Here is a 24,373-nt window from a genome sequence, read left to right as displayed (position 1 = left end):
TTGTCCTTCTCTGCCTGACTTATTTCGCTCAGCATAACACCCTCAAGGTCCATCCATGTTGCTACACATGGCCAGATTTCATTGTTTCTCATTGCCATGTAGTATTCCATGGTATAGATAAACCACATCTTCTTGATCCATTCATCTGTTGATGGACACTTAGGCTCCTTCCATGTTTTAGCTATTGTGGAGAGTGCTGCTATGAACATTGGGGTATATGTGCTCCTATGCCTCAGCATTTCTGTATCCCTTGGGTAAATTCCTAGCAACTGAACATCTTTTCAAGTGCTTGTTATTTACATATCCTCTTCAGTGAAATGTCTGTTCATGTCTTTTGTCTATTTGCTAATTGAATTGTTATTGTTGAGTTTTAAAGTTATTTTTATATTGTAGATATTAGTCATTAGTCAGACATGTAGTTTGCAAATATTTTCTCCCAGCCTTTAGCTTGCCTTTTCAAAGACAAGCTTTCCAAAGACTTCTTAAAAGGGTCTTTGAGAGCTTCCTGATTGGTGAACACATGGAGATTTGGGGAGAGTGGTGTGCTTAAAAGGCATGGAAGCTCTATACTCCTTACCACATACCTTATTGTGTGCATCTTTTCCATCTGACTATTCTTGGGTTATATCCTTTTATTTAAAAAAAATCTAAATTAAGCAAAAAAGTAAAAATAATACAGATAATGAGAACCAGAATTCTTATCAATGTGGAAGAGAGTTACAAACAGAAGAGAACAGAGAGAACCCTGTAGTGATGGAGTGGAATTGGAGGTACAAATGGAAAATTTGTAAATCCACAACTCAAGTTACCATACTCAGTTACGAAGACCATAATTAACTGAAGGAAAAAAAAAACAGATAATCAAGAAGAAATAAAAGAACTTGCAAGAGAAATTCTGAAGTTCATCACATATGGATTGTCCGTGGGAGGGTGACATATTGGGGGATAGCCTGTATCAAGGGCTTCAGGTATGTTTCGCTCCAAACATTTCATCAGAGTAGAGGCAAAGAAGTCTTGGACAATGTTTATTCAACTAACACAAATGTTCCTACGTAAAATGTTGCTGCCTGCACCTACTATTCAGAATAAATATAACTATCTGAAAGGAAAAAAAGAGAGGGGCGTCTTTCACAGAGCAAAGTTTTTGAATTTTGATCAGGTCCAATTTTTCAATTCTTCCTTTTATGGATTATACTTTGGTTTCAAACTGAAGAATTCTTCGCCTACTTATAGATCCTAAAGGTATTCTTTTATTTTTTTTCTAAAACCTTTATAATTTTATGTTTTACATTAAAGTGTGTGGCCCATTTAGAGTTAATTTTTGGATAAGGTGTTAGATTAAGGTCAAGGTTTAGTTGCTTTGTTTTTTGTTCTTTGAGAGATTTTAGTTTTTACTGATGGATATCCAGTTGTGCATCTTAACTTACTCAAAAGGCTATCCTTCCTCTTTCCTTCTTTTCTATGTTCTACATTAACATACAGGAAAATCAAGTTGTATAGCTTCATGTAACCACTCTGACAATCAAAATGCTAACACTTCTGTCACCCCCCCCCCCCCCCAAACTCTCACACTAACCTTGTTACACTGTTTCTCCACTCCTAGTCCCTGGCAACCACTGCTTTGTTCCTTGTCACTACTTTTGTCATTTTGAGAATGTCACATAAATGAAATTATACAATCTGTAACCTTTTGAGACCTCTGTTGTCAGCAAAATGCCATCAAAGCATAATGAATCCAAATTGTTGCATGTATCATAGTTTATATTTTTTAAATATAGCTTCCCAGTTCATTATTGGTAAATAGAAATGTGATTGAATATTGTGTGTACTCAGTCAGTATTGGAGAGGGCAAAAGTCCTCAAATGGACCTGCTCTGCTTTTCCAGCTGTCTTGGTGCTCTTCCATTCTCAGGTCTGTCAGACACTTCCTTCTACCTAAGTGCCAACACCATGCAGGTCTTGTGGCTGACAGTAGTCTGTCCCACCTACTTATATCTTGGTGTTTGTGGGAATGCCTTGTCACATTAACATTCTGTTATAAATGTTGTCCATGAGTTTTCAGTTTTGCTCTCTAGTTGTCCTGTTTGTATGGAGGGATTCTGAGCGGTAGAAAAACAAATTGGGCCACATTGCCATTTTCCCAGAATCCTCTTATCCTTTTCTTGACCTAGCTAAATCATGTGTATTCTTTAAATTTCAAACTTAAAAATAAAGCATTTAATGAATTTTATGGAGCAAATGCTTGCTTAGGTAACCACTACGTGGGCTGTAACCACTATGTGCCAAAATCACTGAATATCCCTTATTGATTACAACATCCTCACTCCTCCTCGAAGGCAACCACTATCTTGACTTTTGTGATTGTCACCCTCTTTCTTTTCTTTATAGTTTACCAACCATGTATGCAAATAAACACCTAAACATATACTTTTTTTTTTTGCCTGTTCTACAACTTTACATAAATGGGAACATGTTGTATACATTCTTGTGTGTCTTCTATCAACATTAGATGGGAGATTTGTCTGTAATTGTGTTTAAGGATTTTAATAATTTTCATTACGTTGTATATTGGTATTCCACTGCATGAATATACCATAATTGCTATCATTTTAAAACATTTGGGTTTGTTTCCTACTTTTCACAAAAGCAATGCTGCAGTGCGTATTCTTGTATGCATAGCCATTTTTCTACAGCAGCTGTGCCCATTTATTCTCTCACGGACAGGATATGAAAGTACCCATTGCTATAAATCCATGGTAGCATTTAGTATTGTCAGACTTTAATTTTTGCCCATGTGTTTGGTGTATCATTGGTGTCCTGTGGTTGTAACTATCATTTCCTTGAGTACTAGTGAGCCTGATAACCTTTTCAATGCTTGTTAGTTATTTTGATTTCAATTTTCATGAGTTGCTTGTTTATCTCATTTGCCCATTTTTCTATTGAGAGAGATACACACACTTATGTGTGTATACACACACCCACATAAACATGTATACATACATACATACACATCATATTGAATACAGCTCCTTTGATATTTGATAATATTATGTCACAGATGCCTTCTCCCACCCTCTAGAGCTTGAGAATAAAGATGTGTGTAGTCAGTGTAAATGAGAACTCATATGATGGAAGCATGAAAAATAATACAAGACCAGTTTAGATTTGACCGTGAAGCTTATTCCACAATATTTGGTGAATTTACATAGTGGCTAATAAAAATTAATGTTATGAATGGAATAAGAATGGAATATTAAAGTGGTAGGGTCAGCAGAGACTTACAGGACCATATGAATATAATATAATGATGGAAATCAGAAAATTGAGACACCTAGATTTCCTGGTTAGTACATGGGTGCTTTATTGGATAAGGATCTTGTAGATATTTCCACTTGCTGGTTAACATGAGGACAAGAGGTGATTTTGGATATTTCCAAGTCTGCAAGTAAAGGTTCTAAAATAATGCCCACCCAGATTTATACAGTATGCTTTCTGAATCTAAACTAATTGTGAACTTTGGATTCTTTTCCATTCCCAACCTGTGTTCACATCAGGGGAATATCTACTTTCTTTCTATTTTAAAGGGAAGCAATTTTATACAAAGACCTGAAATATGGAGTGGGAATTGGTCTTTGGGCTGTGGCATCAGGGGGAAAACTTGCTCCAAGCAGCAATTAGCATCAGGCCTGACAGCTGGAGTTAGGCCTCTAGCCAATAAAGAGCCCACAGACTAAATACCAGGATATCCATCCAATTAAGTATGGCCTTGACACTGTGCCAAACATTCTTTTTCCTAGATTTCAGGAAGTAGCGTTAGTCTGTCATTTATATAAATTGTTGTAAAACTAATTCCTACCTTCAGATTTAAAGCTTGAAAATAGATCATATGAATCACAATTCACTTTAGTAGTATAGGTAAACATTTAAAAATGTTTATAGATTTTAAAATGTGAATTTCATCTGCTAGTTTTTATTTGGTGTAGATAAATACTAAACTGCCTTAAAATGATCACAGGTGCATTTCATGTTCATTTTACTGGAAACTAACTTTTAAATTTTACTTATTTATTTTTACCATTTTATTTTTTAAATTCTTTTTAATTTTTAAATTTATTTATTTATTTTATTTATTTATCTTTTAAATAGTTTATTGTCAAGTTGGTTTCCATATAACACCCAGTGCTCATCCCCACAAGTACCCTCCTCCATGTCTGTCACTCCCCTTCCCCTCCCCCCTGCCCCCGTCAGCCCTCAGTTTTTTCTCAGCATTCAAGAGTCTCTCTCATGGTTTGCCTCTCGTCCTCTCTCCCACTATTTTTCCCCTTCTCCCCCATGGTCCTTGGTTAACTTCCTCCTAATCCTCTTATATGTGCAAACATATGGTATCTGTCCTTCTCTGTCTGACTTATTTCGCTCAGCATAACACCCTCAAGGTCCATCCATGTTGCTACACATGGCCAGATTTTATTCTTTCTCATTGTCCTGTAGTATTCCATTGTATAGATAAACCACATCTTCTTGATCCATTCGTCTGTTGATGGACACTTAGGCTCTTTCCATGTTTTGGCTATTGTTGAGAATGCTGCTATGAACATTGGGGTACAGTGTCCCTATGCATCAGCACTCCTGTATCCCTTGGGTAAATTCCTAGCAGTGCCATTGCTGGGTCATAGGGGAATTCTATTGTTAATTTTTTGAGAAATCTCCACACTGTTTTCTAGAGGGGATGCACCAGTTTACATTCCCACCAACAGTGTAGGAGGGTGCCCGTTTCTAGTTATTTTTTTAAAATTCCTTCGTTAAATAGTTATATAGACTTCTTTTCAAATCAAGCAGATAGTAAATTGAATGTAATTTTATTATTTTTTCCTAATGTATATTGCCTCTTTATATGAGTGAGTGTGATTTCAGGCAGTTGATAGATCATAGAGAAATAGATTTTTAAGTCAGGCATCAGAAACAGAAGTGGACATTTTTAGAAAAGGAGTTTGGTAAGACTGATAATTGTGAGCACTGGCAGTATACATTTTGTAGGCTTTCCATTTTTTGAGGCTTATTGTCTAGCTTAATCTTAAATTTGTTTTTCCTTTGACTAGGGCGCCAAGATTCTGTGTTCATCATTCATCCTCAGCAAAACATGCTACTGCTGAACTGAAATTCTGGCACCTCCGTCAAGAGAAGCCAAGGAAGGATGTTGACCCTTTTCCACAAATGGCAACGCTCTTGCCATTAAGACCTAAATCGTGCATCCCACAGATATCTGATATGCAGGTAGGGTGGACATTGTTACTTTGATCCCCTTATCATGTGTGTAGAAAAATATCCATGCTTGTGTTTTGTACACTAATACTTAAGTTTCATCGTAAGCTTTTTGGGGGCTTGTTGTTAATGTACATGCTGGACAATTATGAATTAAGAAAACCTATGGTCTGTTCTCCAGCAATCAGCCAGAGTGATCCTTTAAAAATAAGGATATGGTCACTCACCTGTTCCAAATTTTCTAGTGGCTTCCTCTCTCATTCAGAACAAAATCCAGGCAACTATGTAACTCTTTACATAGTTATACATACCCCTGCTAATTTCCTGACCTCGTCTCCTCCCCCTCTTCTCTAACAGTCCATTCCAACCACACTGGCCTGTCTGCTATTCTTTGACCATACCAAGCAAAAATCTGGAAGTTCTCTATATAATACGCTTAATTTTTTTTTTTAAAGAAAGCTTGTTTCATTGTGGTGAAAAACACATAACATAAAATTTATCATCTTAACCATTTTCAAGTATCTACTTCACTGGTAAGTATATTTGCATTCTTGTGAAACAGATCTCCAGAACTTTTTTATCCTGCAGATTTGAAGCTACATACCCATTAAAACAACTCCCCTTCTCCTCCTCCTGCAGCCTCTGGAAACCACCATTCTACATTCTGTTTTTATGAATTTGACCACTTTGTATGATACTTTTAATAAGCTTAGCCCCCTATGGTACCACTCATTTATTGAGTGTTGCTTAATGTCATGCTGTGTTCTGAATTACTGAAACAGATGTGGACCTTGATACCTAGGAAGTTATGTGTAAAACATTCTTAAGCAATTAGTTTTGTTTATGGAATTGTTAAGAAATATTAGTAGTTATTAGAGACCTAGAGTGTATATAAGATTTTATTGTTTGTTCTCGATAATAAAACATCACAAATATATTCCTTGCTCTCCAGCAACATATATCATATTCTAATAGAAGTTGACATATAAGAAAACTTGGTGTTTGTTTTTCAAATCACAAAAATAACAAAACTACTGGGAATTTGGAAACTGAAGAGACAAATCACTTCTGGTCTCACCTACTTCTAGGCAACTGTTACTTATTTTCTCTTGGTCTTGTTGTGAATCTTTAATTTTAATGTGCTTATACCTCTGTATTCTGAAGATTTCTTCAAACATCTTCATCACATTTTCCATGTGTGTCATAATTTCATAATCCTTACTCTTAAAGTTTTATATAATGTTACATTTATATATGTCTCCCACACTCAGATCATTGTGTCTTTCTCCTCGAGTTGGACTTTTATGTGTTTATACTTTTTTGATTCATACATGTAGCTTTTACCAAATAGTTAACTTTTACCATAAATAACATTTAAGAATGGGAACAAAAATAAAATGTCCAAAAATGGAAGGAAATATTTTTCTTAAGATAGAGGTCTTTAGTATGGACCAGTGATATCCTTGCTTCCTTTCCCTATGTCCATTCATCATCCTCCCATCTCTACCCCCCAGATGGACTAAAACCTATTCGATTATAGAATAAAGAAAAGGTTTTATGAAGTTCTCCCTCTAGGAAAGAGTCTTCTTTCACAATGATGTGAGTAGGGATATACAAACCTTTGGCCTTTCTTATACTGTAAAGAGTTGTAGGGGTTTCAGCATGCTGGGTGTAGAAAAGTGGGAGTTTGGGAAGGTGTACGTTTTTAATCTAGTGGGAACATGGTAGGCAGTAGGACGAGAGAGGAGATCCTCTAGGGATCAAAGCTTAAGGTATATGTGCAGAGCTATGCTTTATTCTCTGGCCTTTTTTCCCCCTTCATATTGCTCATTTTTCACTTGGTTTATTATTTTACCACTTGTTAGAAAGAAGAATCCAATTTATTACAACGTCCTAAATCTCCTAAGAAACCACCTAGAGTAAAAACAGCAGTTCAGAAACCTTGGAAGAGCAAGTCTTTGTATCTAATTTCTTCGAAGGATGATGCGATTGAGAAAGGGTAGGTGTGGCTTTTGACATGCCAAGTGTTATTCTACAATGATAAGACTTTGAAAGAACTGAAAAACTAAATTGAAATAGAAAACTGAATATATAGATTGTTTGAGTTCCTTATATTTTGGTGATAGGTATTAGAGTCAGGCATAGTCTAAATTAGGAGCAGAACTCCTGAGATGAGTAATTTGAAATGGTTGGTGCCTCTCATCTCCAGCCTCCCATGAGCTGTACGGCCCAAAGACTTCTGAGAAGTTTGCCCTCCAGCTCTCATTTGGTCCTATTCAATAGTTTGGTATTTCTCAAACTTGAGAAGTCATAAGACTCTCAAAAATATTGTCATTATTTAACACAGTATATTTATTCACTTAGCTTTGCCCGCATATTTACTCTTTTCGTTATTCTTTATTTTGAGTTGGATTATTTTCCTTCAACCTAAATAAATACCCTTTGATGTTAACTTTGGTGTGGGATCTGCTGGGGAATAATTTTCTGTTTACTAATTTATTATTTCACTTCCACTTTTTTCTTTCCCTTTGAGATAAAATTCACATAACATAAAATCTACCATTTTAAATTTATTTTTAATGTTTTTATTATTGTAGACTGTGCCAATGATCAGCCTGCAGTAAAACTTAGGGTATTTTCTAGTATGTGCTTTTTCCAGGACATGTGTGGTTACTTTCTAACTTTTCCCTGCATATGCAGTTGCATTTGAGAATCCTAATCTTTAATGTCTGACTTCTAAAAGGAAAAAAAGAGAAAACTGAAGGTTGGGTAGGAGTGGGGTTGGGGGGAAGGATAGTGTCTCTTTAAATTCCCTGGAAATCACTTCAACCTGAGGGGGACTGGGTACCACAAGAATGGCCAACTGCCTCTGTCTGCATCTCTGTGATCTGCAACAGCAATCAGAGATCAGAGCACAGGTCCCTGATATTTGGCAGACACCGTCCTTTCTGCTCACCTTGGCTCTTGCAGCTGTGTGTAGAATGCTCCAGGAAGATGTGCTCAACTGTCTGCCACAGGGCGGGGGGGAAGGGTAGCTACGACTGTGCAAAGGGGCTCTAACTGACCAAAATTAACCATGATTTACTGTCTAAGCCTTTCCCTGGAAGTTGAAAGCCTTAAGTAGACTCCAAAGCTCCAAAATGGTTACAATAGATTCTGCCAGTTCAGTTGTCTAGGTGGGGAGGCAGGTTTCTGGTGCTTTCTACTCTGACATCTTCCTAGAATCCTTACCTCTGGGAATTTTCCTCTTCAGTGAGTTTCGGCCCCAAAATTCTTTTTAAAAATTTATTATTATTGTTGTTGATTTTAATTCTAGCATAGTTAATATATAGTGTTGTATTAGTTTCAACGCTAAATTAGCTTATAGTTGATTAAATTATAAAGTTTATAGTTGATTCAGTAGTTCCATATATTACTCAGTGCTCATCAAGATCAGTGTCTTCTTAATCCCCTTCACCTATTTCACTTATCCCCCTCACCCACTTTCGCAATCATCTGTTTGTTCTCTACAGTTAAGGGTCTGTTTTTTTTTAGTTTGTCTCTCTGTTTTTTTCCCCTCCCTTTGTTCATTTGTTTTGTGTCTTAAATTCCACACATGAGGGAAATCATGGCATTTGTCTTTCTCTGACTGGCTTATTTGCTTAGCCTTCTACTCCCTAGATCCATCCATGTTGTTGCAAATGGCAAGATATTCCATTGTACATATACCACTTTTTTTTTTAATGCTTTCCATTATGTTACCTTTTTTTTATTTTATTTATTTATTTATTTATTTTTTAATTTCTAGGAGAGAGAGAGAGAGAGAGCGTGAGCAGGGGAGGGTCAGAAAGAGAGGGAGTCACAGACTGAAACAGGCTCCAGGCTCCGAGCTGGCAGTCAGCACAGAGCCCGACGCGGGGCTCGAACCCATGAACCGCGAGATCATGAACTAAGCGAAAGTCGGACGCTTAACCGACTAAGCCACCCAGGCGCCCCTCCATTATGTTACCTTTTTAAAAGCTTTTAATTTTAATTCCAGTGTACATAACACAGTGTAATATTAGTTTCAGATGTATAATATAGTGATTCAACATTTCCATACAACACCCTGTGCTCATCACAAATGACTTCTTAATCCCCATCACCTATTTCGCCCATCTTCTCACCAACCTCCCCTCTGGTAACCAGCAGTTTGTTCTCAATAATTAAGAATCATTGTCTTGGTCTGCCTGCCTTTCTCTTTTTTCCTTTGCTCATTTTTAAAAATTTCCTAAATTCCACATATGAGTGAAATCAAATGGTATTTCTCTTTCTCTGACTGGCTTATTTCGCTTATCATTATATTCTCTAGCTCTTTCCATGTTGTTACAAATGGCAAGATTTCTTTTTTTATGGCTGAATAATATTCCTCTGTGTGTGTGTGTGTGTGTGTGTGTGTGTGTGTACACATATATAAAATCATACCACATCTTCTTTATCCATTCATCTATTGATGGATATTTGGGCTGCCTCCATAATTTGGCTACTGTACAATATACATACATAAATTAGTGTTTTTGTATTTTTGGGTAGATACCAAATAGTGCAAGTACTAGATTGTCGAGTAGTTATATTTTTAACTTTTTGAAGAATGTCCATACTTTTTTCCAGAGTGGCTATACCAGTTTGCATTGCCACCAACAGTGCAAGAGAGTTCCTTTTTCTCCACATCCTAACCAACACTTGTTGTTTCTTATGGTTTTGATTTTAGCCATTCTGACAGGTGTGAAGTGATTTCTCATTGTAGTTTAGATTTGCATTTCTTTGATGATGAGTGATGTTTAGATGTCTGTTGGCCATCTGCATGTTTTCTTTGGAGAAATGTCTGTTCATTTCTTCTGCCCAATTTTAAATTGGATTATTTGTTCTTTGGTGTTGATTTGTGTAAATTCTTTATTTTTGTTACTAACCCTTTATTGGATATGCCATTTGTAAATATCTTCTCCCATTCATTCTATAGGTTGTCGTTTAGTTCTTCTGATTGTTTCCTTTGCTGTGAAGGTTTTTATTTTAATCAGTCCCAATAGTTTCTTTTTGCTTTTTGTTTCCCTTGACTCAAGAGATGTATCTAGAAAGATGTGATTATGGTTGATGTCCACGAAATTATTGCTGGTGTTCTCTTGTAGAAGTTTTATGGTTTTAGGTTCGTCCTTAATCCATTTTGAGTTTATCTTTGTATATGGTGTAAAATTATAGTCCAGTTTCATTCCTTTGCAAGGAGCTGTCCAGTTTTCCCAGCACAATTTGTTGAAAAGAATGTCTTTTTCCCATTGCATATTCTACCTCTTTTGTTGAATATTAATTGACCATATAATTGTGGGCTTATTTCTGTTGGCCACAAAATTCTTAACTACATTGTTAGCACTCAGATTTTTTCTAGCAAATTAATTTTTGTATTTTTTTCAGTTTATCTAGTCTTCAAAAGGAGAGTTGGTCTAAATCACCTTGTATGCTAATTCCAAAAATAGCGGTTAATAAGCTTTGGTTGTAGATACTTTTCTTGCATTATATTAGTTCCTATGGCCTGCATCCCCATGAAGAAAACATCATCTTAATTTTTCAAGTGATAAAACAAGTGAAAAGACATATAGGTATGAATTGAGAGAAAAGTTGAATTTTGAGAACTATATATGGTTTTTAGTTTAAGTTGTGGTTAGATACAGAGTATTACAGTAAAAATGCAAGATAAAAGCTAAAACAATAATGGAGGTTCAGATAGTGACATTTTTCTGTGTTACGTTAGGCAATTTGGAGATTATTTCCCATGCAGTGGAGAATATCTAGAGAGTTTTTTGTATGTGTCATTTATTAAAATAAAATTATTTTATCTTCAAAATTGGAAATATACACATGGTTCAAAAATAGTATCATGCTATAAACTTGTTGCATGCCTTTATTTTTTTTAATATTGAAAAATATTTATTTATTTGTTTTGAGAGAAAGGGAGAGAGAATCCCAAACAGATCTTACACTGTAAGTGCAGAACTCATCATGGGGCTTGATCTCATGAATCATAGGATCGAGACCTGAGCTGAAATCAAGAGTCATACACTTAACCAGCTGAGCTACCCAGGCACCCCTCCTGTATCTTTGTTTTTACTGAGTTTATCTAACATGTTTCATAACAGTAAATGTACTACAATAATAGATATACTATAATCTGTTTTTTCTTATTCTTATAATCTTATCTCTCCTTATGTCTGTTTATCTTTCATTTTGTGCCAAATATTATTATATTTTCACTCTATTCATGGACATTATTTCCAGTATTTGTCATTATTAAAAGCAATGTTGTATATTTGCTATATTTCACTTTAATGCATATGTCTGCAGGCTAAATTCCTAAAGAAAAAGAATTTTTAAATCAAAGTTCATGTGATTCAAAAAATTTTTTAGAGGGGCGCCTGGGTGGCTTAGTCGGTTAAGCGTCCGACTTTCGCTTAGGTCGTGATCTCGCGGTTCGTGGGTTCGAGCCCCGCGTCGGGCTCTGTGCTGACTGCCAGCTCAGAGCCTGGAGCCTGTTTCAGTCTGTGACTCCCTCTCTCTCTCTGACCCTCCCCTGCTCATGCTGTCTCTCTCTCTCTCTCCTGGAAATAAATAAAACATTAAAAAAAAAAAAATTTTTAGACACTACCAAGTTGAATTTCATAGGAGTTATAACAATTTATATGCCTTTCAGCATGTATGAGAGCATCCAAACTACTCTGTGCCTTTTAATTAGAGAGTTTAGTCCATTTACATGTAAAATGATTATTGGTAAGTATGGACTCATTATCATTTTATTAATTGCTTCCTGGCTATTTTGTAATTCCTTTGTTCCTTTTTTCTTGCTCTCTTCTTTTGTGATTTGATGATTTTCTTTACAGGAAAAAGGTATTTTTAAGGTGGTGGAGACTTGAGCCTGTTTATATGCTTAGAGTAGTATCTAGTGAAAAGGAAGAAATTAAAGATCCATGAGAAAGAAGAAGGTCTGTATTTTCTTTTTTTAAGTTTATTTATTTTGAAAGAGAGAGAGTACACGCATGTGTGCATGAGCTGGAGAGGGGCAGAGAGAGAGGGAGAGAGCAAGAATCCCAAGCAGGCTCTGTGCTTTCAGCATGGAGCCCAACATGGAGCTCGATCTCACAAATTGTGATTATTGTGACTTTAGCTGGATCAAGAGTCAGATACTTAACTGATTGAGCCACCCAGGCACCCCAAAGGTCTGTATTTTCAAAGGAGAATGGAAGGAAGGGTTCAAGAACAAAGGCCATGAGATTAACCTTGGAGAGGATATAGGACACTTTTTCCTGAGACAGGATGGAAGGAAATAAGACTAGGTATAGGTGGATGTATTTGTTGATAAACAATTTAAGAGTGTTTTCAGCTGCAAATTACAGAAACTTGACTAACAATGGCTTAGACAAATTGGGCTTATTTTTCTGACAGAACAAGAAATCTGAGGGTAGGTAACTGCAGTATTGCGTCCCCGGATCAGAAATATTAGGGCCTGAATTTTTGTAATGTTCTTAGCCATTCTTTCATATTCATTGGTGTTGTAGCTTCTGACATCAGGCTTTCCAATCATAAAGGAAGAAGGGTGATTTTCATTAATCTTTCCCTTTGGTTAGAAAAGCAAGCTTTCTTAGAAGTTCCCCAGCAGACTTTGTTTTGTATCTCCACTAGTCATAAGTGTATCACATGACAATCCCTCTCTGCAAGATGGTCTTAGAAAGTGAATATTTAGCTTTATCAGTATCTCAGTAGTGCTGGTTATAAAGCTATGTCACTGGGAATGGGTGCTGAGTTAGCTAGCCAGTCAAACAGTGTCTGCTACATTGGGGAATGGAAACAAGCATGCTGTACCTACCTTTGGCCTGAGAAACTCAAGCATATTTTACCTACATTTTGTCTGAGAAGAAGCTGCAAAGCAATCTGCTGGTGGATTGGAATGCAGATATATTGGTGAGGTGGAATGGGCATGTTTTATGGACCTGGAAAATAAGGTTTCAAATAATTGCAGTGAGGTATGGAGAGGGAAAACAGTATAATGTCTGAAGTCATTAGTCTAGCTCCAAAATCTTCCATTATCTCACCCCACACTACCATATATAAATCCTTATGAATCCCACCTATTATGAGGATTAAATATGATAATGTTAATTGTATTTAGCACAGTGTTTGGTATGTTATATAGTGTTCACTTGACAATTAGTGTCCCCTTACCCTAAGCAAATTAGTTAACATGCCTTTATTTTATTTTATTTTTTTATCTGTTGCCTTTTAAACTTTCATTTTTGCTCACTATTCTCTCCATCTAAAGAACTTCTCTAAACACACACACACACACACACACACACAGAATTCATTTCTTACCCATTTTTTCAGGGAAAATCTCATTTCTTTTATTACTAATATAGCTCAAAGGGACTTCTCGTTCTTACACTCCATGGTATTTATTATCCATTCCCATCATTTGGCATCTATAATATATTCTTGAATTCATTCAACCAGCAGGTATCTTATTGAGAGTTGTCTTTCTATAGGACTAGATTTCATTTTTTCAACCACCTCTTAAAGGCTGGACCTGATGCTTGCACTGTTTTTCCCCTGTTCTCTCACAGTGCCCAGATGCACTCATAGGATTTATATATGCATATAAATAAATTCAAATATATATTCGGATATATATGTACATATATATTCAAATGTGTGTGTGTATATTTGTGTGCTCGCATGTGTACACTTCATTGGAAAAAGAAAAGCTTCAAAACCAGAGTGTGTTGCCCTGTTAAGAATGTCTAATGTGCATTCCAGGTATTGGAAGGCAGGCAGTTTTGCCAAAAGACAATGTCACTAGGACATATGGATTGTAATTATAAAACAAAGTTTGGAAATGCACCAGGGCTGGTGGATGCCAGCAGAGAGAGGGGCCACTGCCAGGGACACAGAACAATGAGTGAGTGCTTTGGGAGTAAGGCTCCGGGGAGTTGAAGGACACTGGCCCCAGGTCCAGGGTGGATGTTTGGCCAACCATCTGGGCTCCAAGGGGAAGCACATGTCCAGCAGATTTCTAGAAGAGGGCATTGCTCGGCCTCCAAACAAGTCACTAGCTCACACTCCCAATGGATATGCTTTCTGACTTCCAGGCAGTTTCCTCAGGAGGATTTCCCTTCCCACGTGTAGTAACAATACAGGAAACCTAAGACAATAGGGCCTATGATGGGCAAAATCCAATATGACCAGCAACTTTTGGACATGGTATCTTTCGAAGGTTCCTTGCTACTACTTTCAGGTTTAAGGTCATTTGGATGCACATCACCAATATCGTGCCACTTGAGCATTTCTGTGGCTTCAGAGGAGTGGCCTACATTTTCAAAGCTTTCACTTGCACCTGCACCAGTTTGTTCTAGTAGAACCTCTTCTCCTGAAAGATGCTCATTCAGAAAATGGGTGATATCGTGGACTTGCCCACGGACCACCAGACATATCTCCTTCATGGAGTTGAACTTCACTGTCTCCCCCAGTCGATAATACAGGTGATGGAGGGCTTGACCCCTTGCCTTTTCCCATTGTTGCCACTTGCTTCCACAGTTGCCATTGGGCCTAAGACTCTTCTTCTCCACCACTTTCTGGGTTTCCCTCACTCCTAAGAATTGATGCCATGTATGCCAAAGGAGCTCAAAATATGTTAATCAATTAGTTCTCATCCTTATAATTTAGGTTGAGGCACAGGTCAGAAAGCACCAGAGTTATTCGCTTAACATCTTTTACTGATATTTCTGAATGTCTGAAGCCCCAACTGGACAGAAGATATACTTATACAGAAGAAACTTTGGTAAGTATTTTGAGAAGACTAATTTGATTCTTCATTTAACTGACGTTAGAGAATTCTTTTAAATGTTTATTTATTTAGTTTGAGAGAGTGAATGCACATGTGTGCAAGTGAGGAAGGGGAAAGAGAGACTAGGGAGAGAGAATCCCAAGTAGGCTCCACACTGTCAGCACAGAACCCAGTGCAGGGCTTGATTTCATGAACTGTGAGATCATGACCTGAGCCAGAACCAAGAGTGGGATGCTTAACTGACTGAGCCACCCTGGTGCCCCACATTAGAGAATCTTTATTGATTTACTATAGTATTTTTTCTTTACTAAACAACACATTTTATTTTCTCCTTCTGAAAGAAAATTTTTAATGTTTATTAAATTTATTTTTGAGAGAGAGAGAGAGAGAGAGAGAAGGGAGGAAGAGAGAGAGAGAAACCGCATGAGTGGGAGAGAGGCAGAGAGGGACGGAGACACAGAATTTGAAACAGGCTCTAGGCTCCAAGCTGTCAACACAGAGTCCAATGTGAGGCTCAAACCCACAGGTCGTCAGATCATGACCTGAGCCGAAGTTGGATGCCCAACTGACTGAGCCCCCCTCAAAAGGATTTTTATACAGAAATTTCCTCTGTGTTTCCTTTTGTAGTACCATGTTGCTGTATACTCCATTGGTTACTATTTTCAAAAACAGCTGTGTTCTGGTTTGTTGTCATAACACTTTAGACACAAAATAAGACTGTTGTTTTTATTAAATGGTTAACATTTGATAAAAAAATAATATTTGATGTTGTTTTGGGAACTTAGACATTTTATAAAATTCTATTTCCACTGTGTGGCTACCTTGTAATGTGGATTTACTATACCAGTTGTAGATGATAAGTTTACATTTCCTGAGGACTATACTTTAGGTAGAAACCTTGGTTGTTCCAATAGAGTCTGAACACTTAGATGCAATTTTGTATATCTTTTTATTTTATTCTAAGCAAACAGTGCTCCTTTTCTTACACCTAGGATTTTTTTCCCCACTGAAATAATGATTTTTTTTTTAATGTTTTTGGAATGCCAGTGGTTAAACATCATAAAAACATTATATTCTAACTTTGGAATTTGTTTAGTAGAGGGATAAATAGAGGCAAAAAGACATTATAACAACACCTTAAGTTGTTCATGCCACAGTTATCTCAAGATTACAAAGAAGTCTGAGTTCCACACAGCAAATACCAAAGAGTTCCTATGAACAGTTGATGCTCTTTCGTTTTCTGCAGTCACTCTGTGCTTGGAGAAATAGCCAGCTTTCTGTGTTTCAAGAATGGTATTAGGGTTGCCAGCATTGTTGGCAGAGAGGCCCCCAAATAACAAAGTTTTATGAGAACTTATATTGTCATTGACCCTCTGAAGGCCATGACCTGTAATGGGTGAGACTGTCCAAAGAGGGACCCCCTGAGGACAGTTAATGAGCAGCACTGAGAGGCCTTGAAGATGGTTCTTTTTATAACTCTCTTGTAGCCATTATAGCATCACCTCAAGGCTAAAATAACAATAAATATGTAGGAAAGAGGCCACCAACAGAGATTTGGAAGACTCCTAAAATGGTATCACTGTGCCTGAAACATGAAAATAATTGAGGTTGAGAAGTCATTTTAACATTAAGTTTGAAATCAGATTGGTTTATAATAGAATGAAGTCGGCTGCTATGGTTGGCTCAATAAATGAATCTTAAATGACAGAGGCAAACATACTGCATTAATTACTTATATGGTACAAAAATAAAATAAAAAGTCAGCGGGAAAATGACAGCCTGGAAGAATTTATGAAATCCTGTTGTACAATGTCATAAAAATTACCATGTTCCTGGGTGGATCATGGACTTCTGTTTTGTTATCTAGGTTAAAACCATGGCAGATGGTGCCTTGGGAGGATTTGACATGGAAAATTTGTTGCAATCTTTGTATGTAGAAAATAGATCTGGATTCTTCTTTACTAAATTCTGTGAGCACTCAAGAAACAAGGTAGAAAATAATAAATTTTAAATGTAATTTTATGCTTTTGCCTTAGTTTAAAATAAGAGAAGTTGAAATAATTCAGTACTCAAATAACTACATTTGATGTTAAAATTCCATTTCCTCTGGTAAGAAATTTTATTCTAAATACTTAGTAAAAATGTAAACATCTCAATTATAATTTTCTTGGTTAACTATCTTACTAAAATTGCAAAGAAAGACAAAATACAGACATGGATTGACTTGCATCATTAACAATAATTTATTCTCATGTAATTTTGCTTTAGTGTAATATAAATTAAATTCAGAGTTGGTTTCTAACAATCCTTTAATGTTTATTAAAAATAACTCTAGCAATTAGAAATTGCAATGGAGAGTGGAAGAGTTGCCAGGTGTTTGTTTTTTTTTCTTTTTTTTTTGCTCAATAGAAAGTATCTCAGTGGCTCAATTATTAAAATAGTGGTTGGTTTTAATATGATATGCATTTCCCATATATATATATATATAAATACTTGGTTTAATGCCAGAAATATGTGATTACTCTTTAATTGTTAACTAGCATGCTTCCTACTCTAATGGCCAATTATGTGAGAGGCATACATGCAAAAGTATAATATTTTAGTGGCAATACCAATAAATATTTTGTATGTTGCCAATTTATAACAGAAGATAAAACCGTCTTAACTTGAACCTGATTTATGGCACCACCAACGAGCTAAACAATTATTTATATTTGAAATCAGAGCTTTGTAGAGCTTTAATAATTGGGTGGTAATGATTTATGTATTTTTTCCATCTGCAGTTGTGGAAGAACAGTGTGTACTTTTGGTTTGACCTACAGGCTTATCATCAGCTCTTCTACCAAGAAACAGTTCACCCTTTTAAAATATGCAAACAAGCCCAAGTAAGTAGTGAATAATGTCAGTTCAATGTGCAGCTCTGAGTACATAGAGACATGAAGAAGTTGTGTCCAGCCCCAAACAAGAGAAATCTGGGAGCAGTTCACTTGCTGCCATGGGATTACTTTATTTAAATGTCAGTAGAATATTGTTCTATAATCTGATTTGTGGGTTTCTAGTTTTTATCTGTTTTATTGGGTTTGCATTATTTTCTCTTTGCCAGCAATTTCTTGTTGTTCCAAAAAACGACGTCCCATATTTTTTCTCATTTATGCCTTTTTGGTTTGGTTGTGAGTGATTTAAGAGAGAATCCTGAGAGAGAGGACTTGTCATGAATCATTGAAATGATGGGGAGCAGAGGCATTGACCAACATGTTTGCTGAGCTTCCTGCAGAAATCAACTGTTGTACAGACTCAGGCTGGTGACCATGTGGCTGGGGGGAAAGGATGTTGACTGACGGTGTGTGGTGTAGACTCCGTGTCATCGCCTGCACGCGTGTGCTCCATACCAGGGACACCAACACTGCGAGGTAGAGAAGAGAACATCTCAAGACCACCCTGAAGCAAAACAGAGGAGGAAAAAAAAAATAGAGGAGGAAGAACAGAGGATTCTCTGCAGAGGGAGACAGAGAGAGTGGCCTCTTTTGAGGGGGGAGAAGGAAAGAGAATAGAATTATGACTCAAGCTGACTTAATCTTTTCAGTTTTTTATTCTTAGGATTTTATGATCTTTTATGGAGAGAAGTCTTCAAGCCTAGAAAACTGCATTTCACTTCTGTATCTGTTGACCACTTATTGGGGTTCTTACAAGCCGGAATAGTCCCCTCCCAGAGAACCCCTCCCTGAATGATGCAGAGTTTAGTTTTGTCATATTATTTACTACCTTACACCCTTATTCAGGATAGTGAAGAGGACTACTGCTGGATGTCTGTTGTTAGCTTCTACCACCCACACTCTGGCGATGATACCTACACTTTGGAAATCAGCTGACAGAGCTTTGCACTGTTTTTACTATGCAAATGAGGGCTTCAGCTTCTACCTGGCTTGGATCTGGCTCGGTGCAATCATGAAATTGTGTCTCTAATTTGCCAGTACCATTTTTTGAAACCACACAGTGGGCTCTTCTGCTTGTTAATCCTTTACCTGTGAATCTTCACTTACCCTCCTCCCTCCCCCTAACCTCTTGGCTCTCTCTGGTGGAGTACCATCTGTTGTTTGTTATGTTCTTACTACTGCAAAGCCTACGCCTCCAAAAATCTTCAGCTGCTTGTTCAAGTGGGTTTTTCGTTGTTGTTGTTGTAATCACCATATTTCCCTGCATTTGTAAAAGTAGAAATTATTTTTAAGTTTGTTAGACTTACTAACTCTTAGTAATGATATTATTCAACCTGGTATAGACATATTGTGAGATAGGATGCAGCCAAGTTTTGATTACTCTGAGGTGGATTATTCTGTTTTGAGGTTATCAAGGTCCATAAACTTTTTATCTTCCTCTGGATTATCTTTAAAAAAATTTTTTTAAAGCGCTGGGTGGTTCAGTTAGTTAAGTGTCTGACTTTGGCTTGGTCATGATCTCACAGTTTGTGGGTTTAAGCACCATGTCGGTCTCTGTGCTGACAGCTCTGAGCCTGGAGCCTGCTGCAGATTCTGTGTCTCCCTTTCTCTCTGCCCCTCCCCCACTCATGCTCTGTCTCTCAAAAAAATAAACATTAAAAATTTTTTAAATTTTTTTAAAAATGGAAGTATAATTAGCATACAGTGTTATATACAACATAGCGATTCAACACTTCTGTGCATTACTCAGTGCTCATCTTTGAAAGTGAAGTCGCTTCTGTCACCAAATATTATTACATTATTGACTGTATTCCCTGTGCTCTACTTTTCATCTCTGTGACTTATTTTATAACTGGAAGTTTGTACTTCTTAATCTCCTTTACCTATTTTATCCATCTGCCTACTTGCCTCTCCTCTGGCAACCATCAGTTGTCTGGTTTTTTTTCTTTGTTTGTTCATTTGTTTTGTTTTTTAGATTCCTCATGTAGTCCCAGAGGGTATTATGTTAAGTGAAATAACAGAGAAAGATAAATACCATGAATTCACTTATCCTATCATTGGTTATCTTTTGGGGAGTCACAGCAGGTGGGGGGAGGGGAACAATGGAGAAAGTTACTTTCAGGTGAATAGGGGAAAACCAAAGGAGCAAGTCATGTGAATTTTTTTTTTTACATCTATGGTTACTTTATTTTTTAGTTAATGGAGCAATGACTAAATTGGTTTAATTATCCAAGATTCCTGTGCTTCCAGATGTAAGAATTGCTTCTAATGTCATAATCCTATCGATTTCTTTCACAGTGTGAAATGTTATTCATTTCTTTATAATAGAAATGCTGTATGACTTTCTTCAAGAGTATATTTGCAATACAGATATTTGGATCAATAATGTCAATGGCAGAGTGTAATCACCTGGTATTGTGTTAAACTCACTATGAACTTGATTTTTATTGTTTTTATACATCTGACAAAATGTATGGTAGGAGACGGAGAGTTGCTTCCAAAGGACTTGCATGCTTTTCTGTATGCTAGTGGGCAAATGACATGCCTCGATGTTTATTGCCTCATGAAATACTGCGGAAGTATCTATAGGCAAACTAGATGGGGGATCGGCGACAGTGATTTGCCATGAGTCACTGTGGTCTAAGAGTTTCAGCTACAGTCTTGGGCATATCCTGAAGATTTTACTGCATGGCTTCAAGATAGAATAGTGCAGTTAGAAACCAATTGAAATGGCTTTGGCAAGAAAAAAACTCTCTGCACTACCATCGTGCAGAGATAAAGTCTTTCACTAGCAACAGTTGGCTGGGCTACCATTTATCACTGCTAAGATTTGGAGCCCAGATTGTTGCCACAGATAACCGTGCTGCTTTTTTGATACTACATACTTTCTTTGATGATAGAGCACTACAATAGTATGAACCAGATCTGGGTACCACTGTCTTTTGTAATGTTTTCCACCTTTGTAGAAATTTTTCAAACAAACTCCATCCCAACAAACACTATGCATTTAGAATTTATCACTCACCATAGCTTCTACATTGAGAATTTTTTGGAATTAGTAAACAAATATAATCATAAATATTATACATGTTCATACATGTATACACCATTTATTCTTATTAATCATACACACAATTAAAAAGTGGGAAAGAGGCAAGGGATACAGAAATGCTGAGGCATAGGAGCACATGTACCCCAATGTTCATAGCAGCACTCTCCACAATAGCTAAAACATGGAAAGAGCCTAAGTGTCCATCAACGGACGAAAGGATCCAGAAGATGTGGTTTATCTATACGATGGAATACTACATGGCAATGAGAAAGAATGAAATCTGGCCATGTGTAGCAACATGGATGGACCTTGAGGGTGTTATGCTGAGCGAAATAAGTCAGGCAGAGAAGGACAAATATCATATGTTTGCACGTATAGGAGGATTAGGAGGAACTTGACGGAGGAACAAGGGGGAGAAGAAGGGCGGAAATGGTGGGGGAGAGGGAGAGAGGCAAACCATGAGAGACTCTTGAATGCTGACAAAAACTGAGGACGGATGGATGTGGGAGGGAGGGAGAGATGGGCATGGAGGAGGGCACTTGTGGGGATGAGCACTGGGTGTTATGTGGAAACTAATTTGACAATAAACTATTTGTAAAAAAAATAAATAAATAAAAATAAAAATAAAAAAAGTGGGAAAGAGGAAGAAAGAAAAAAAATGGTAAAAATTAGAGCCCAGAAGAAAACTTATTTGGAGAATGTAGGAGTTAATGAGTGGAGAGGGTAGGTAAGAATGAAATGTAAATGAAGAATTAGAGGATTTGCTTACTTTTACTACAAAGTGCTATTTAAAAAGATATTCTTGCAGCAGTGTGAAATTTTTGCCTTTTTCAAATAGAACATCAGGAGAACACATTGTTATTTTAATGTATTACCAGATCAGAGGGTATATGACAAAGAAGAAAAAAAAATCACAGAACTTGGAGATGAAAGGAATGAATTTAAATCACATGCTGTTATTATTATGCTATTTCTTAGCTGTGTAAACTTAGTCAAGTCAGTGAATTTAAGAAGCCTCTGTTTCATGTTCTATAAAATGTGGATGGTAACAATGTTTTACATTTTGTTTCCTTATACTGCTTTAGAAGTTACAATTCTATTTCTGTTTTCACCCTTACAGTTTTAATATTTATACCAAAATTAACAAAGTCTACAGTTAATCATTGCTTTATCCTTTCAAACAGTTTACGGATCTTAAAACACTTTAATTCCACCATACCTTGCCCATTTTACATATCATTTTTGTATGGCATTGAAGTTTTTCTTATATACATACCAAGTAGTCGTCATCATTTGTTTTTGATACCATTGATGCTTGTGTAGATTTATTCACACACAAATTTCATGCTTACCATTGCTTTTTGCATCATTTCTGAAGAATATCTTTTAGTAGGGTTTTCATTAGGATTTACTAGTGGTAAAATCAGTTTTTGTTTGTTTGAAAATGTCTATTTTAATTCTCTCATTTGATTATATAGCTGAATATAGAATTCTAGGTTGACAATTTTCTCTTAGCACTTTGAAGGTATTATTTTACTGTCTTATGGTTTCTATTGCTATTATTGAGTAGTCTGCTCTTATTCCTTTGCTTTCTCTCATTATTTAATTTTAAATAATCTCTTGGACTTCAGTGTTCTATATTTCACTTCAGTGTGTTTACCACAGTTTCTTTGATCTGAGTTCCTTCTAGAATCTGAGGAATCATGTCTTCCATCAGTTCTGTAAAATCCTCAGCCATTATTTCTTTCTACTTCTATTTCTTTTTATAGTCTTTCTCTTTTATGTGTTCTATCATTCTAGATTCTCTGTCTGGTCAATGTTGTCAATCCTATATCTGTCTTAATGTCTTTGTCAAATTTTTCCATCTTTTAATATCTGTGTTGTATGTTGTAAATTGAAATAGACCGATTCCTTTGATTTTCCAGTTCATCTATTATTTCTTCAGCAGATGTTCAATCTGCTATTTAATCCATCCACTGAGTTAAATTATTTTAAGAATTATGTTTATTATTGGATGTTCTACTTGTGTTTTCAAATATTCCTGATGTTTTTGTCTCATTTTCCTTCATGTTTTTACTTCTTCTTTTATGTCTTTAAGCAGTTTAAACATATAATATGTAGCTGTGCTAGTTATCTATTCCTGTATAATAGTATTACCATAACTATATGACTTAAAATGATACACATTTACTATCTCACAGTTTATATTGGTAAGGAGTCTGGGCCCAGCTTTGCTGGGTCCTCTGCAAGGCTGTAAATCAAGATGTTGGCCAGGGCTGGTTTCTCATCTAGAGCTCCACTTGGGAAGGCTCTGCTCCATGGTAGTCAGCAGCATCTGGTTTCTTGCAGCCACTGGCTGAGAACTCGTTTTTTGTTTTTTGTTTTTTGTTTTTTTTGCTGGCTGTCAGCTAGAGGCTAAGCCAGCTCTGTGCCATGTGGCATGGCCCCTTCCATGGTGGCAGCTCACATCATGGCAGCTTGCTTCTCCAATACCATAACAGGATGGAGTTTCTTAGCAAGATGAGCATTACCACTGTGTATAACATAGACACACATAATCATGTGTATCTCATCACTATTGCTGTATTCTGTTGGTCAGAAGAAAGCCACATGTTATACCCACACTTAGGGGGAGAGAATTATAAAAGGGTATAAACACTAGGAAGCACTGTGTTGATGGGAGCCACCCTTGAGTCTGGCTGCTATAGCATCTAGTGATTTTGTGCTTTGTAGTTCTTGGGAGAACTAATTTTGCTATTTATTATTTTTGCTGACATGTTGGATTCCTTCTTATGTGTAGTATAATTTTGAATTATGAGCTTTTCAGTGAGGTTTTTATCTGGGCTGCTTATGCTAGGCACATTTTCAGTGCTAATTTCTCATCTTGGGTTTTCTTCATTTGCCAAGTGTAATCTTGAAAAACAGACCCCTATGATGGTAAATTCACAATAATTAATCCTCAGTAGATATATATATATATTTTTTTTTCCTTTTTCATAGAGTCTAGGCCAAGACAAGCAGGCTTCTGTTTTGTTTCCTGGATTTGGTCAGTGTAGGTATAGGTAGTGACAGAGATAGAGACAGAGGAAGAGACAGAGACAGAGTACAGACAGAGATATAGAGATATATACATACATACATACATACATTTTTTTTCCTATTCTGCATTTCACGTTTTATATACCTCTTCAAGGACCTTGGTGTATGTAGCATTCTTAGTATAACTTTTCCACGCAGTAAGGGTTCAAGGCCTTGTCTCCTGAACCCAGTGGCTCTTAAAATCCATACC

General features: G+C 36.6%; 1 protein-coding gene and 1 pseudogene across 2 annotated transcripts in view; one reads left to right on the top strand and one right to left on the bottom strand.

Annotated features, from left to right (window-relative positions):
* Positions 1-24,373, top strand: part of RGS22 (regulator of G protein signaling 22) — a 134,771-nt gene that overhangs the window by 60,092 nt on the left and 50,306 nt on the right. For both annotated transcript variants that reach the window (XM_039233860.1, XM_039233859.1), the window contains 5 exons: positions 5,096-5,270; positions 7,124-7,257; positions 14,979-15,093; positions 16,967-17,089; positions 17,883-17,984. In XM_039233860.1, the coding sequence (XP_039089791.1) occupies positions 5,096-5,270; positions 7,124-7,257; positions 14,979-15,093; positions 16,967-17,089; positions 17,883-17,984 (649 nt within the window). The remainder of the gene's footprint in view (positions 1-5,095; positions 5,271-7,123; positions 7,258-14,978; positions 15,094-16,966; positions 17,090-17,882; positions 17,985-24,373) is intronic.
* LOC120232881 lies at positions 14,414-14,862 on the bottom strand (annotated as a pseudogene).

This window comes from Hyaena hyaena, unplaced genomic scaffold, assembly GCF_003009895.1.
Source record: "Hyaena hyaena isolate Hyena2069 unplaced genomic scaffold, ASM300989v1 scaffold_79, whole genome shotgun sequence".
Lineage (NCBI taxonomy): Eukaryota > Metazoa > Chordata > Mammalia > Carnivora > Hyaenidae > Hyaena > Hyaena hyaena.
Note: the sequence above shows the minus strand (reverse complement) of the source record. Positions and strands in the feature narration are given on the sequence as shown.